Raw genomic sequence first — 14,345 nt, 5'->3', positions numbered from 1 at the left:
TGTTGAAAGTATCAGGTACTTTCAATTGTTGAGCCATCTCAGCATTCCACAGTTATTACTTCTAATGAATATTTATATAATCAATCTATAGATTAATATTTAATTTTACTTGACAACATCCAAATCATGAAATTTATATAGAATCAATTAATGCTGTTTCTATGTTGAACATAAACTCTAATACAATGATGCATTCTCTGACCAATTTGCTGACCAGTGGGATTATCCCCAGTTATTTGTCTTTTACAAATAAGCTCAGGAAATGAAAACTATAAAATCAGGACATAGAAAAGAGATGAAACTCACTGGTGAATCCTGGCTCTGCTGAAAGGTCCAGTATAGCAGTCCGACTCCTCCAGCTCTGGAAACGCTGACTTGTCAAGGACCATTGGGTTTTGGGACATCCATTTTTTGATTCTTTTGAAATAGTTTTGTACCCTGGAACAAAGTCAAATTTCAGAACTAAATAAGGTTGTATTCCAAAGCTATGTTAATTTTCTGTTACAGTTTTCTTAAGTATTAGAGAAAAAAGATTCCAGGTGGTAGATACCTACAATGAACACACACACACATACACACACACACACACACACACAGACACACACACCAGCTACATATATCATATACACATACACACTCATGCACACATATTTGCACACATACACACACATGTGCACACATACACATGCATATATACACATGTACACACGGATATATATATATATATATATATATATATATATATATATATACATACACACATGTACACAGATATACATGTACATACACATGTAGACACATGCATGTAACATGCACACTCATACACAGATATGTACACACATATATACATGTACTCATACACATGTATACACATCTGTAAACATATGTTCCTAAATATGTACAAATAGGAATGCACATATGTATACACATACACATATTTGCACACACATACAAATGTATATACACATATATATGTTAACATAGAACTTATATACACAAGTGCACACAAATAAATCTACACACATGTAGACATGTAAACATATAGACATACACCTATATTACACTCATACTTACACCTACCCCACATTCACACATACATTATACATATTTGTACACACTCATACACACACTGACAGACACACACACCCTTCTGCTTTCACACATAAGAAATGAAGTGAAATAAATCCTGCATAGGTTTAAACTCTTTTAATAATATACCTGTAGAGAATATTTTAAATTACCGTAGATAAAAGTGGTTATAGGAACAAGCATTTTTAAAAGGCAGCATGTTATATTTCTTAAAGCTGTATATATAGTGCACTTGTAAACATAAATTAATCCCTGACTCTTTATAAATGTGTGAAATTGCAAGTAAATTAATATCATATATGTATGAGAATTGAATATTTTTTATCATCTTTCTTTTACAGAGTAAGACAAACTAAAACAGAGAACTAACCTGCATTGAACCTGAAAATCTAAACTCTGTTTCTTTAACAACAGCGGTTTTATTTAAAAACTCCGTGGAGTGTTTCCTCAGTGGTCATGGTGCCCTGCTGGGGATTGGTGTCTTCTGTGATAGAGAAGTCAAAGGAGCAGGAAGAATGTTTGTAGACACAAATATAATCTATTGTAGCATGAGCTTGGTCAGATTTTGAACTTTAGAAAGACATTACGAAGCCGGGCGGTGGTGGCCTTTAATCCCAGCACTTCGGAGGAAGAGGCAGGTGGATTTCTGAGTTTGAGGCCAGCCTGGTCTATGGAGTGAGTTCCAGGAAAGCCAGGCCTACACAGAGAAACCCTGTCTCAAAAATAACGAAAGGGTGGGCGGGGAGGAGAGAACAGCATTAAGATAGCAAAAGGCAAACAATATACTGTATTTTAAGAACCAGCTCAAACAAGCTTGTGATGATAATTTTTTTTTTAAATAGGGGTTTTAAGGAAGAGTTAAATCCTGCTGAAAAGCTTAGGATGTAAAAATCTTAGTGATTTCTTACCAAGTCCAAACCATCACTGTGATGGCAATTATGTTCAGTTTTGTAGAGACTACAACATTAATTTAAACCTTAACTAAACAAGCAGTTTCTGAGGTATTCAGTTTGCTGATTCTCATTCTAAAAAAAAGCTGTTGAGTTAATAAAATATAATTGTATTCTAAGGTCAATGCAAAGACATGGAAAAAACAATAATAGAGATCGAATTCTCTAGCCATTTAAAATTCAACCTTACTTTTAAAAGGCAATGGAACATGCATATTAGATGAACAACGAGAGATAGATCGGCCAGTTTCTGAAAGTAGACCAAACAGTTCAATGCTTGAGCTCATGTTTGCTGCTCTAAGGACAGAAAGGGATCTCATTCATCCACAGCAGCAAGGGGTCAACAAACCAAAGAGCAACTCCAAGGACACGTGGATGAACTGCAGTACCTAATGGCTCAGGATCTCTGGCTGAATTAAAACAACCTAGAAATAAGTGAATGTATAACATTTATAAATGGACCTTAAGATGGTCACCTTCTGTAGTTGACAGGAAAAAAAATCACTATTACACTTAGACTTCCACAAACATTTTCTAAGGAAAGATAGTCTCATATGATAAGTTTGGAACCAGATTCCAGAGCCTGATTAATTTATTTCATTGTTCCTTGTTGAGTGTTTCCATTATTAAATGAATATCTTGAGAACTAAACAGATAGTAGGAACTATCTACTAGTATGTAGTATGTGTTCAAATAGTCACTGTAATACGGTGGAAAATGAATGTTACGGTATTATTTATGCTGCTCCAAACCTTGACACCAATACAATTTATCACACTATCAACACCTATACATATTTATCATAATGGACATCTTTTCACTGGTGGATTTTCTGGTAAGAGATGAGGATTACTTCTAACATAGTTTTAGTGCCTTTATTAAAATATGGGTAGAAGGTAAAACAATTCTATGGACATAAAAATATGGATCAAAGGGCTCAAAGAATATGACTAAAATGCAAATTGCTGAAATATCTGTGAAAGTTATGGATGGGACTGTGGATGGAGACCATAAGGGAGTCTGTTATATACTCCCATCTACAACACTGGCTATTTCTGTTCTGTCTTCCTTGCAGGTTATTTTGATGACACTTTAATATTGGAACATGAAAATGCTTTGTAAATGAAAATTAAATTTCTGCAATTACATTGCCTTAGTTATTTCTTCTAAAGGTTCCTAGAGATATTTTGATCATCAGAAGCAAGTAAATGCCTAGACAATATATATCCCTAGTGTTTACTGGCCAGAATTATCCATGCACAATTTTTTCTATGGCAAGAAAGAAAGCAATAACAAAATGTGCACATTTGATATACATTTACACACTATATTATTTTAAGTGACTGTGCCTAAAAATATTGTAGACATTGATCATTTGTGCCTGGTTTTTGATTACAGCATTTACATTTTTTTCTCAGAATGCAAATTGAAAGAAAAATCAGAATCAACTCTTCTTAAGTGAATATGTAATAACTATAAGCAAGCAACAGAGAAAATTTCCTTTCATTAGGTGGTGATGCTGTGTATTCTTACAAGTCCTTACTTTTTGATCCTTACCCTTCACCACTCAACTCCATGAAACAGAGAAACAAAGGATACTGTTTGGGGACAGATTTCTCTTAATATTTTATATACCTAAATTTTATGAATTTAAACAAAACATAGTCAACACAAACTCACAAAACAATATGATATAGTGTTCATTTTCCTAGTTCACTTGCAAAGTAGAGCACCATAGTCCAAAGACCATTTTATAATTGTTAAAGTGTTTTAAACTTGTCTCTTTAGATTTTAATATGCTAATGCATATGCTTCATTTGAAACTTAAGTTAACTTAAAATTTGAACTATGATATTTTTGTGTAAAATACTATTTATAGATTTTAATATTCAAAATTTTAACATTTAGTAAAACTCTGGAAAATGCCTATTCAAGAGTAAATCTACTATGAATGACACTGTTAAGAAATTAATTCTGGAGCAACTAAAATGGACCCAGGCAAAATCATGTTATTTAAAATAGACATAATGCTTTAGGAAATATTCTCCCATCACAATTTATAAAGTTTAAAATCATGTTCATTCATTTTCTTTGATAAAGTAATAGATTTACCAATCTTTTACTAAAATGATGTTACATCGTACATTTCTCTGAGGTTTGCACCATTTTGAATATTATGGCCTATATTGTTACTCATGAAATACACTGCTGTGTTGATGCTGAAGTGGTTTGTTTTTGCCAATTGATTGTTTTGAATTAGAAAGTAAAATAGTTATCAATATGAAGCTTTATTTTGTTGTAGAGCCTTACTTAAGTGAAAATGCATTTCTTCCATTTAAATAGAGTTAAGGAGATTAAGATAGAAAAGTTCCTCTATCTCTAGATTGGGGCTAACTCCTTTTCCATAGCTATTCTGACCACAGTGGATGAAGTGCATGTATTTGAGATGAAGCTTGTGGAAAGAATTTATTTTCACAACTGGTCAAGAAAAGCAGGTTAGAGTGACAGATAAAGAATAGACCTGCCCCTTCCAGTTTCCAGCTGAACCTGGAGCTGACCCTGTGTCACAGTTCTCCATATCAAATCCTACTGGGAGAGAGTTGGTCTCCCAGGAGTGCTGACACACCTGAGAACACAGGTAAGACCACCACTTCACCCAAGAGGGACCAGCCCAGAGCCCTCAGGATAAAGGGACCAAGGAACAGGCTGGGACTGAATCCTTCCAGATTACATCTGCACCTAGAGCTGACTCTGTGCCACATATACAAACCCCACTCAGACAGATCTTGTCTCTCAGGAGTGCTTACAGGAGGGACAAGCCACAGTCAGAAACTGCAAGACCAGCTAAAATCATAGAAAAACAGATGGCAAGAGGCAAGTGAATGAACATAAGCAACAGAAACCAAGGCTACTTGACATCATCAGAACCTAGTTCTCCCACCACAGCAAGGCCTGGATACCCCAACACACCAGAAAAGCAAGACTCTGATTTGAAATCACATCTCATGATGATTATAGAGGACTTTAAGAAGGGCATAAATAACTCCATTAGAGAAATACAGGAGAACACAGGTAAAGAGCTAGAAGCCCTTAAAGAGGAAACACAAAAATTCCTTAAAGGGTTACAGGAAAACACCACTAAACAGATGAAGGAAATGAGCAAAAACATCCAAGATCTAAAAATGGAAATAGAAACAATAAAGAAATCACAAAGGGAGACAACCCTGGAGACAGAAAACCTAGGAAAGAGATCAGGAGTCATAGAGGAAAGCATCACCAACAGAATGCAAGAGATAGAAGAGAGAATCTCAGGTCAGAAGATACCATAGAAAATATTGATACAACAGTCAAAGAAAATGCAAAAAGCAAAACGTTTCTAACCCAAAACATCCAGGAAAGACAGGTCACAATTAGAAGAACAAATCTAAGGATAATAGGTATAGAAGAGAGTGAAGATTCCCATTTCAAAGGGCCAGTAAATGTCTTCAACAAAATTATACAAGAAAACTTCTCTATCCTAAAGAAAGAGATGCCCATAAACATACAAGAAACCTACAGAACTCCAAATAGATTGGATTAGAAAAGAAATTCCTTTTTTTTTTTGTGGTTCTGCTTTCTTTATTTATTAGATATTTTCTTTATTTACATTTCAAATGCTATCCCGAAAGTTCCCTAAACCCTTCCCGCATCTTGCTCCCCTTCCCACCCACTCCCACTTCTTGGCCCTGGTGTTCCCCTGTACTGGGGTGTGATGGTTTGTATATTCTTGGACCAGGGGGTGGCACCATCTGGAGGTGTGGCCTTGATGGAATAGGAGTGACCTGGTTGTTTTTTATAAGACTTGCCTTGGTCATAGTGTCTGTTCACAGCAGTAAAACCCTATCTAAGACAGAAGTTGGTACCAGGGAGTGGGGTATTGCTGTGATAGGCCTGACGATGCTTTTATTTGAAAGAATGTGGATTTTTGGACTTTGGATTTGGAACTCAGTGGAATGCTTTAAATGGGGCTTAATGAGTCATCCTCATAGGAATATGGAAGACTTTGTTGCTGAGCATAATTTGAACTGTGTTGACCTGGTCCAAGAGATTTCAAAGGAAAAGAATTTCAGTATGTGGCATAAAGACTGTTTTTATGGTATTTTGGTGAAGAATGTGGCTACTTTTTACCCTTGTCTGAAAAGTCTGCCTGAGGCTAAGGTGAAGAGACTTGGATTAATTGCATTAATTGCATTGTCAAAGGAAGTTTCAAAAAAGCCCAGGAGAGACTTTGTTCTCTGGTTAAGTCTCACAAAGAGAAGTTTGAACAAGCATAGCAAGCTTAGAAAGGCAAAATATAAAATATATGGTTCGAGTATTAAAGGCATACCCGGAAGTGAAATGGAGCAAAATCCTGTGTTAAGGGTGTGGGAACTTGGGGCAAGATCCTACCTAGTTGAATTTAGATCCAGGCATGGTGGTACACACCTTTAATCCCAGGAGACAAGCTTGTTGATCTCTGCATTCAAGGTCAATCTACAGAGCAAGACCCAGGATAGCCAAGCTTAGGCAGTGAAGGATTTGGAAAACAGAAAGCCAGTGACAATATAATAATACAAGTGGGTCATGTTCTAGTTCCTGCAAGGAGCAGAACTCAGCAGCTTCAGCCATGTGGCTCTGGCTCTAGAGTTAAGAATGGAAGGAAGTACTGGGACAATTGATGCTGGTTAGCTGGAGCTAAGAAGTTAGCAGTGATTATGAAGAGATCAGCATCACTGAGGTGAAATCTTCTGGGAAGTGTTTTCTGAGAGCACAAAGAAGCTGTGTTCCAGAGATAGTCAAGGTTGTACCTTGTGCTGCCGCTGGACATGGTAATGTGTAAGAATCACTCAGGTGGTACTAGTTTTGAAGGCATGAAGGTGTCATGAAGAACAGCTGAGGCTTGGCATTGTTAGAGGTCATGGAAGGACATTGGAGAAGGTATAGCCTCAGCTTTAGTTGATGGCCCAGGACTGAAGGGGTCATGCAAAGAATTTGAGGCTTGGCACCATGAAGAGAGCCTATGAGAGGCTATTGGTAAAGCCTAGTTTGAGTGGAACACCCCAGTGTATTGGAGATGTCAGTACCATGGGATGATCACCAAGAACAACAGCCGTAGTGGAGTGGATCAACCTGAGCTTAGAGTGCTACAGAGGGCAGAGCTGGAGAAGTAATGCCAGCCCTTAGAAGGAGCCCAAAAGATCAAGTGGAATCCCAGACACTGAAACAAGAAGCTGAAACATTGAAATTGCCTTGGAGACTCAAAGATGTTAAAGATGCCAGAGCCATGGGATACATGCTGAGGAAAGCTGCTAACAGGGAGTGGAACCAGCCCAGGAGAAAGCTGTTTGTTGCAGTCAATAAAGATGAAAAAGGAGTGGAGATCTGAAGTCTGCTGTGACATCAGCCATGGAGATGCAGAGTTTGGAGTTTGCCCAGCTGGTTTCCTACCTTTCTTTGAGGATTACAGTTAATTAGTTGGATGAATCTCAGAAGAGACCTTGAACTTTGGACTTTTAACATTGTTGAGACTGCTATAGACTATGAGGACTTTGAAAGTTGGACTAAATGCATTTGCATTAAGCTATGCTTAAGGATGGCCCCCATAGACTCATGTGTTTGAACAACTCTATGAGGGCCAGGGAGTGGAATGTGATGGTTTGTATATTCTTGGACCAGGGAGTGGCACCATCTGGAGGTGTGGCCTTGATGGAATAGGAGTGACCTGGTTGTTTTTTATAAGACTTGCTTTGGTCATGGTGTCTGTTCACAGCAGTAAAACCCTAAGACATGGGGCATATAAAGTTTGCAAGACCTAGGGGCCTCTCTCCTCTCACATAATAGTCAAAACACCAAATGCATAAAACAAAGAAAGAATATTGAAAACAGTAAGGGAAAAAGGTTAAGTAACATATAAAGTCAGACCTATCAGAATTACACCAGACTTCATAATAGAGACTATGAAAGCCAGAAGATCCTGGGAAGATGTCATACAGAACTTAAGAGAACATAAATGCCAGCTCAGGCTACTATACCCATCAACACTCTCAATTACCGTAGATGGAGAAACCAAGATATTCCATGACAAAACCAAATTTACACAATATCTCTCCACAAATCCAGCCCTACAAAGGATAATATATGGAAAACTCCAACACAAGGAAGGAAACTACACCCTAGAAAAAACAAGAAAGTAAACTTTCAACAAACCAAAAAGAAGATAGTCACACAAACATAATTCCACCTCTAACAACAAAAATAACAGGAAACAACAATCACTATTTCTTAATATCTCTTAACATCAATGGACTAAATTCCCGATAAAAAGACAAAGACTAACAGACTGGATACGTAATCAGGACACAGCATTTTGCTGCATACAGGAAATGCGCCTCAGTGACAAAGACAGACACAATCTCAGAGTAAAAGGCTGGAAAACAATTTCCCAAACAAATGATCCCAAGAAACAAGCTGGAGTAGCCACTCTACTATTGAGTAAAAGTGACTTCCATCTAAAGGTTATCAAAAAAGATAAGGAAGGACACTTCATACTCATAAAGGAAATATGAGTGAGCTCTCAATTCTGAACATCTATGCTCCAAATTGAAGGGCACTCACAATCATAAAAGAAACTACTAAACAACACAGTCGTCCCTCAACAGAGGAATGGAAACAGAAAATGTGATAAGTTTGCACAATGGAATACTATACAGCTATTAAAAACAATGATTTCACGAAATTCACAGGTAAATGGATGGATCAAGAAAATTTCATTCTGAGTGAGTTAACTCAGTCACAAAAGAACACACATGGTATGTACTCACTGATAAGTGGATATTAGGCAAAGAGTGTGGAATGCCCATGATACAACTCACAGACCACATGAAGCTCAAGACAATGGAAGACCAAAGAGTAGATGTTTCAGTCCTACTTAGAAGGGGGAACATATAATCAAGAGACATAGAGGGTGGGAGGGACTTGGGTGGAAGAGAGGAAGGGGAGGGGAAAAAGTGGGGCAGAATCTGGTATGGAAGGAGGTGGTAGAGATGTACAGAGGGTCAGGAAATTGAACAGAGGTGTGTAGCAAGGGGGGATAAGGAACTGGAGGTAGCAACCAGAAAGTCCCAGATGCCAGGAAAGCAAGAGCCTCCCAGGACCCCACAGGGATGATATTAGCTGAAATAGCCCACAAAGGGGAGGAAAAACCTGTCAAGACCATATCCAGAAATGAGGCATGGTCCCCCGTTTGAGGGATGGACCCTCCCAAAATTTAACCCAGAATTGTTCCTGTCTAAAGGAAATACAGGGACAAAGAGTGGAACATAGACCGAAGGAAAGGCCATCCAGAGACTGTCCCACCTTGGGATCCATCCCACATGCAGACACCAAACCCAGACACTATTGCTGATGTCATGAAGTGTTTGCAGACAGGTGCCTGATACAGCTGTCTCCTGAGAGGCTCTGCCAAGTCCTGACCAATACAGATGTGGATGGTTACATCCAATCACATGACTGAGCACAGGGACCCCAGTGGAGGAGATAGGAGAAGGACTGAAGGAGCTGAAGGGTCCTTATCTGGCATCAATGGGAGGAGAGGCCCTAGGTTCTGTAGAGGCTCTGTGCCCAAGTATAGAGGAATGCTAGGGCAGTGAGGTAGGAATGAGTACACCCTCATAGTAAGCACTCTAAGGTGGGATAGGATAGGGAGATTTCAGAGGGGAAACCAGGAAAGGGGATGATATTTGAAATGTAAACAAATAAAATAACCAATTAAAAAAAAGAATAAAGAACAAAAAATAAAAGTATAAATGAATAGACCTGCCACACAAAAGTTTCAGTATGTCTTGGAAATCCACCATTTTCTGCCAGAAGCTTGTCTCTATGACACTGTGAGATAAGAAGACTGGATTCAGGGTACAAAAGTATTTCCAAGTATACTATTCTCATTGTCTGGGGGTTTATCATATACCCAGTGGCCCAAATTTTAAAACTATCTTAAAAACAAAAATTTCTTGAAATACTAAATTACAGTTCAAATATTCCTTGCTTAGAATTATATCTTAGAGACACTCTAGATTGGCTATGAAAAATAATAATATAGAAATTATTTGTGTGTGTGTGTGTCAAGCCATATTAAAAATTGTCTCAGGAAATCAACATAATTTTCTTCCTAAATTTTTTATTAGATATTTTCTTTATTTACATTTCAAATGTTATCCTCTTTCCTAGTTTCCCATCTGAAAATTCTCTATTCTCTTCCCGCTCGCTCTGCTCACCAACCAACCCACTCCTGCTTCCTAGCCCAAGCCACCTTAGGTCCGAACTCGGAGGACAGTCCCACGGTCTCCAGGGGACTCTCTACCCAACATTTTCCCTAGAACACCCAGGATCTTAGGATCACTGGTGCGTGGAACACAACATCTGTTCCAACAGAACCTGGGGTGTCTGGGGCCAGCCGGAGCACAGATGCAGGGACACCCCTCGCCCCCACCAGTGGCTAGGGTTCCTTCTGGTCTGCGCTGGTCTACCTTGTATTTTTTTATTTTTATTTTTTATTTTTTATTACATCTTTTCCTCAATTACATTTCCAATGCTATCCCAAAAGTCCTCCATACCCTCCCCCCCACTTCCCTACCTACCCATTCCCATTTTTTTGGCCCTGGCGTTCCCCTGTACTGGGGCATATAAAGTTTGCATGTCCAATGGGCCTCTCTTTCCAGTGATGGCCGACTAGGCCATCTTTTGATACATATGCAGTTAGAGTCAAGAGCTCCGCTGTACTGGTTAGTTCATAATGTTGTTCCACCCATAGGGTTGCAGATCCCTTCAGCTCCTTGGGTACTTTCTCCAGCTCCTCCATTGGGGGCCCTGTGATCCATCCACTAGCTGACAGTGAGGATCCACTTCTGTGTTTGCCAGGCCCCGGCATAGTCTCACAAGAGACAGCTATATCTGGGTCCTTTCAGCAAAATCTTGCTAGTGTATGCAATGGTGTCAGCGTTTGGAAGCTGATCATGGGGTGGATCCCTGGATATGGCAGTCTCTAGATGGTGGACAGCCCCACGGTCCCCAGAGAAGAGGTACCACTTCCAGGTGCTCTAACATGCCCAGAATCTTAGGATAACAGGATCCCAGGAGCTGGGTCACACCAGGACCTCAGGGTCTCAGAAGCTTGACTGCCAAGAACTCTGATACACCCAGGATCTCAGCATCACAGGATCCCAGAATCACAGGATTACAAAGAAAGCATTACATTCCTGAGATTACAGGAAGGACAGGCTCCAATCAGATATATCAAGGATGGGGAACACTTGAGATAATCAAATGGTGGGAGGCAAGCATAAGAACAGCAGCAACAGAAACCAAGGTTACTTGGCATCATCAGATCCCAACCCCCCACCATAACAAGTCCTGGATACACCATCACACCAGAAAAGCAAGATATGGATCTAAAATAACTTCTCATGATGATGATGGAGGACTATAAGAAGGACATAAATAACTCCCCTAAAGAAATACAGGATAACACATCTAAACAGATGAAAGAATTGAACAAAATGATCCAGGATCTAAAAATGGAAGTAGAAACAATAAAGAAATCACAAAAGGAGACAACTTCCTAAAATGTATAAGTGATGATAATGGATAATCAAAGGTGCTCTTCTTTATAGTTTTGTAAATTACAAATTGGTAGTAAAAATATGCATATTTTACCAACCTGCTCTTTGATTTGTTCTTCTGGTCAGTATAGTAACATTTCTTCCTGAAAAGAAAAAAAGAAAAAAAAAGAAAAAAGAAATGATCTGAGTAAAATACAGCTAGGCCTGACAGTGAGATTATTCAACAATGTTAAGTACAGACACTTCACATTCATACACTTAATAAATAAAGACATTTGAAATTAAGCCATTTACTATAACATGAAAGCCAACAAATTGATGTGGCTTTAATTTCAGAAGTATAATGTCAATTTAACAAAACATTTTAAAATGCACAAATTACTATTGACTAAATTATTTTTAATTATGTGAAAGTCTGTCTTCTGTAATTCAGTCCATACTAACTATATTATTTCCTTATATGTTGTATAAAGTCAATAATTCAATGTATCCATAAATCTTTCTAAATGTATATAGAGTTGCCCTAGGTCGTTTATCTGTTGCCATGAAAAAACACTGAGCAAATAGCAACTTGGGCAGAAAAAGTTCATTTTATTGAATACTTCCATGTAACATTTCCTCTCTACAGGGAATTGGGGCAGGAACTCATGTCAGGAACCTGAAGAACTGAAGCATAGGCTGAAGAGGACCACAGCTTACTGGCTTGCTTCCTATGGCTTTTTCCTTTTGCTTTCTTATACAAACCTGTACCACCTGCCCAGAGATGACACTGCCTACATTGGGCTCAGCCTTCCCACATCAGCCATCCATCAAGGAAATAATCCACAGACATGTTTCTGGGTAGCTCAATAGATATGCAATGAATAACTATGAATATCTAGCTCAGAGCACATTGTGGTGAGAAGTGTTCACACCTGAAGAGAACATTTACACCACCCTCTTAAGGGCTTAGGGAACATCATGGAAGAGGAGGCATGAAGAATGTTAACAATCAGAGGATGGGGCAAAACTCTGAAATACTATCTTCTGGACTGTTAATGCTGCTGCTGTCATCCTCCATAGACAATAGAATCTAGCTTCTTCAGTCTGGCAATATGAATGAAGACTAGTGGTTCTCCAGGTGTCTTCCAAGCCTTAAGCAGCAGGCTTAGACTACTGTGTCCTCTTGCTCTCTGAATTGATCATCTACCAGGTTCTCAGCTTCAGTATGAGATCAGCATTGGTTGACTGTCCATACTATATCATGGAAGCCAATCTAGTAAACACCCTTTATATATATATTCAAGAACTGTTTCTAGAATATATATTTTGTTTTCTAGAGTAAAACACAAGATATAATTTTTGGAAATATTTAAAATATCCTTGTCATATTCCAATACTAAAGTTAGATATAAAATTTCAAGACTTGCCTTGCATATACTAAATTTGAATTTTAAATATCTTCCTTCATTTTTTTCAAACATAGACAAAAGTTGGCATGTACATATTAGTACTGATTTGAATTCGCAGTTTTTTCTCTTTTAAATAAAACATTACTGATATTTATTTATTTATTATCTGTCTGTCTAATTATTTATTTGCTTAATTTATTTGTTGCTGTGTGTGTAAGCATGTGGGTGCTAAGCACCTATGCGGAGGTTAAAGGGAAGTTCTTCTTCTTCCATGTGGGAACTAGGGGGCAAAGTCGGCTCAGTGTTCACATAAACTTATCAAGGTGCCTTTACTTGCAGTCTCATTTTCTCTGAACATTTTACTCCTTCTTAGCATCTGTGGGATCTGTGGAACTCCACATTCAAGGAAACACTCCCGTTGTCAATATGAGTGAACAGTCTGCAGAGAGTGTATACATCACGAATGCTACACTGGGGCACAGTGGAGGGATTGGTACATTCCACATTGAATCCTAGATACTCCAGCTAGGCTACCACTTTTCTTTGCCCCCAAAGACTGAAAACCCTTGAAAGAAGGTGATCTATTTTTATTCCTTACTGACTGATATTGAGGACAGAGCTCAGAAACTGTCCTGGGTGAGCTGGTCTGAAAAATATTCTTGCTAACCATGATCAGAGTTTTAGTGCATTCCCATGAGATAAGAACTGGGATTGATATTAGGAGTTGCTTAGTTAAAATCTGAAAATAACTATTTTACCTCATCTCTAGGCAAATTTGCCTTGAAATGATATTACATGTCCAGGGACTCAGAAAGCTTACCATATTATTCAAACAATCCAGGAGGGGGGGACTGTCTAATAAAGCCTAGAATTTAAAAGAGAAATAATTTTCTCTGAGTAAAGGACCACATTTATGGTTGTTTGGTGTAACAAAAGACAGACTCATTCCAAAAATATTGAGAGAAAATGAAATAGTATATAAAAGTACCTGAAGGGCACCCTGATGTTCAGCCTCTCTGCGTACTTGCACAGTGTGTCCCATGGAATGTGAATTTTAATAAACATGATGTCAGGGTTGGCAATTGCTGGCTGTAAAAGTATGGGAGAGGCATCATAAGACTTGGAACTGACGGCATTCTATCATTGTCTTATCTCCAAAGATGAAAGATTTCTTCTGTGACTGTGCATGAATCATTCTCGTTTATATAAAGGGAAATTATGTTGTTGAAAATTCTTCATAGAATGTATTTAAAATAATGCCACTGAGAATTGTATACACA

The 14,345-nt window shown here is 38.3% G+C and overlaps 1 protein-coding gene across 3 annotated transcripts in view; it reads right to left on the bottom strand.

Annotated features, from left to right (window-relative positions):
• The window catches only part of Ano3 (anoctamin 3), a 310,140-nt gene that overhangs the window by 127,035 nt on the left and 168,760 nt on the right, over positions 1–14,345 (bottom strand). For all 3 annotated transcript variants that reach the window (XM_021184432.3, XM_029474347.2, XM_021184438.3), the window contains 3 exons: positions 14,054–14,154; positions 11,773–11,817; positions 307–438 (listed from right to left, as the gene is read on the bottom strand). In XM_021184432.3, coding sequence (XP_021040091.1) covers positions 307–438; positions 11,773–11,817; positions 14,054–14,154 — 278 coding nt within the window. The remainder of the gene's footprint in view (positions 1–306; positions 439–11,772; positions 11,818–14,053; positions 14,155–14,345) is intronic.

Source organism: Mus caroli, unplaced genomic scaffold, assembly GCF_978045245.1.
Source record: "Mus caroli unplaced genomic scaffold, Mus_caroli_1 scaffold_2, whole genome shotgun sequence".
Classification (NCBI taxonomy): domain Eukaryota; kingdom Metazoa; phylum Chordata; class Mammalia; order Rodentia; family Muridae; genus Mus; species Mus caroli.
The sequence above is the reverse complement of the archived record's forward strand: the minus strand, read 5'-3'. Positions and strand labels throughout refer to the sequence as shown.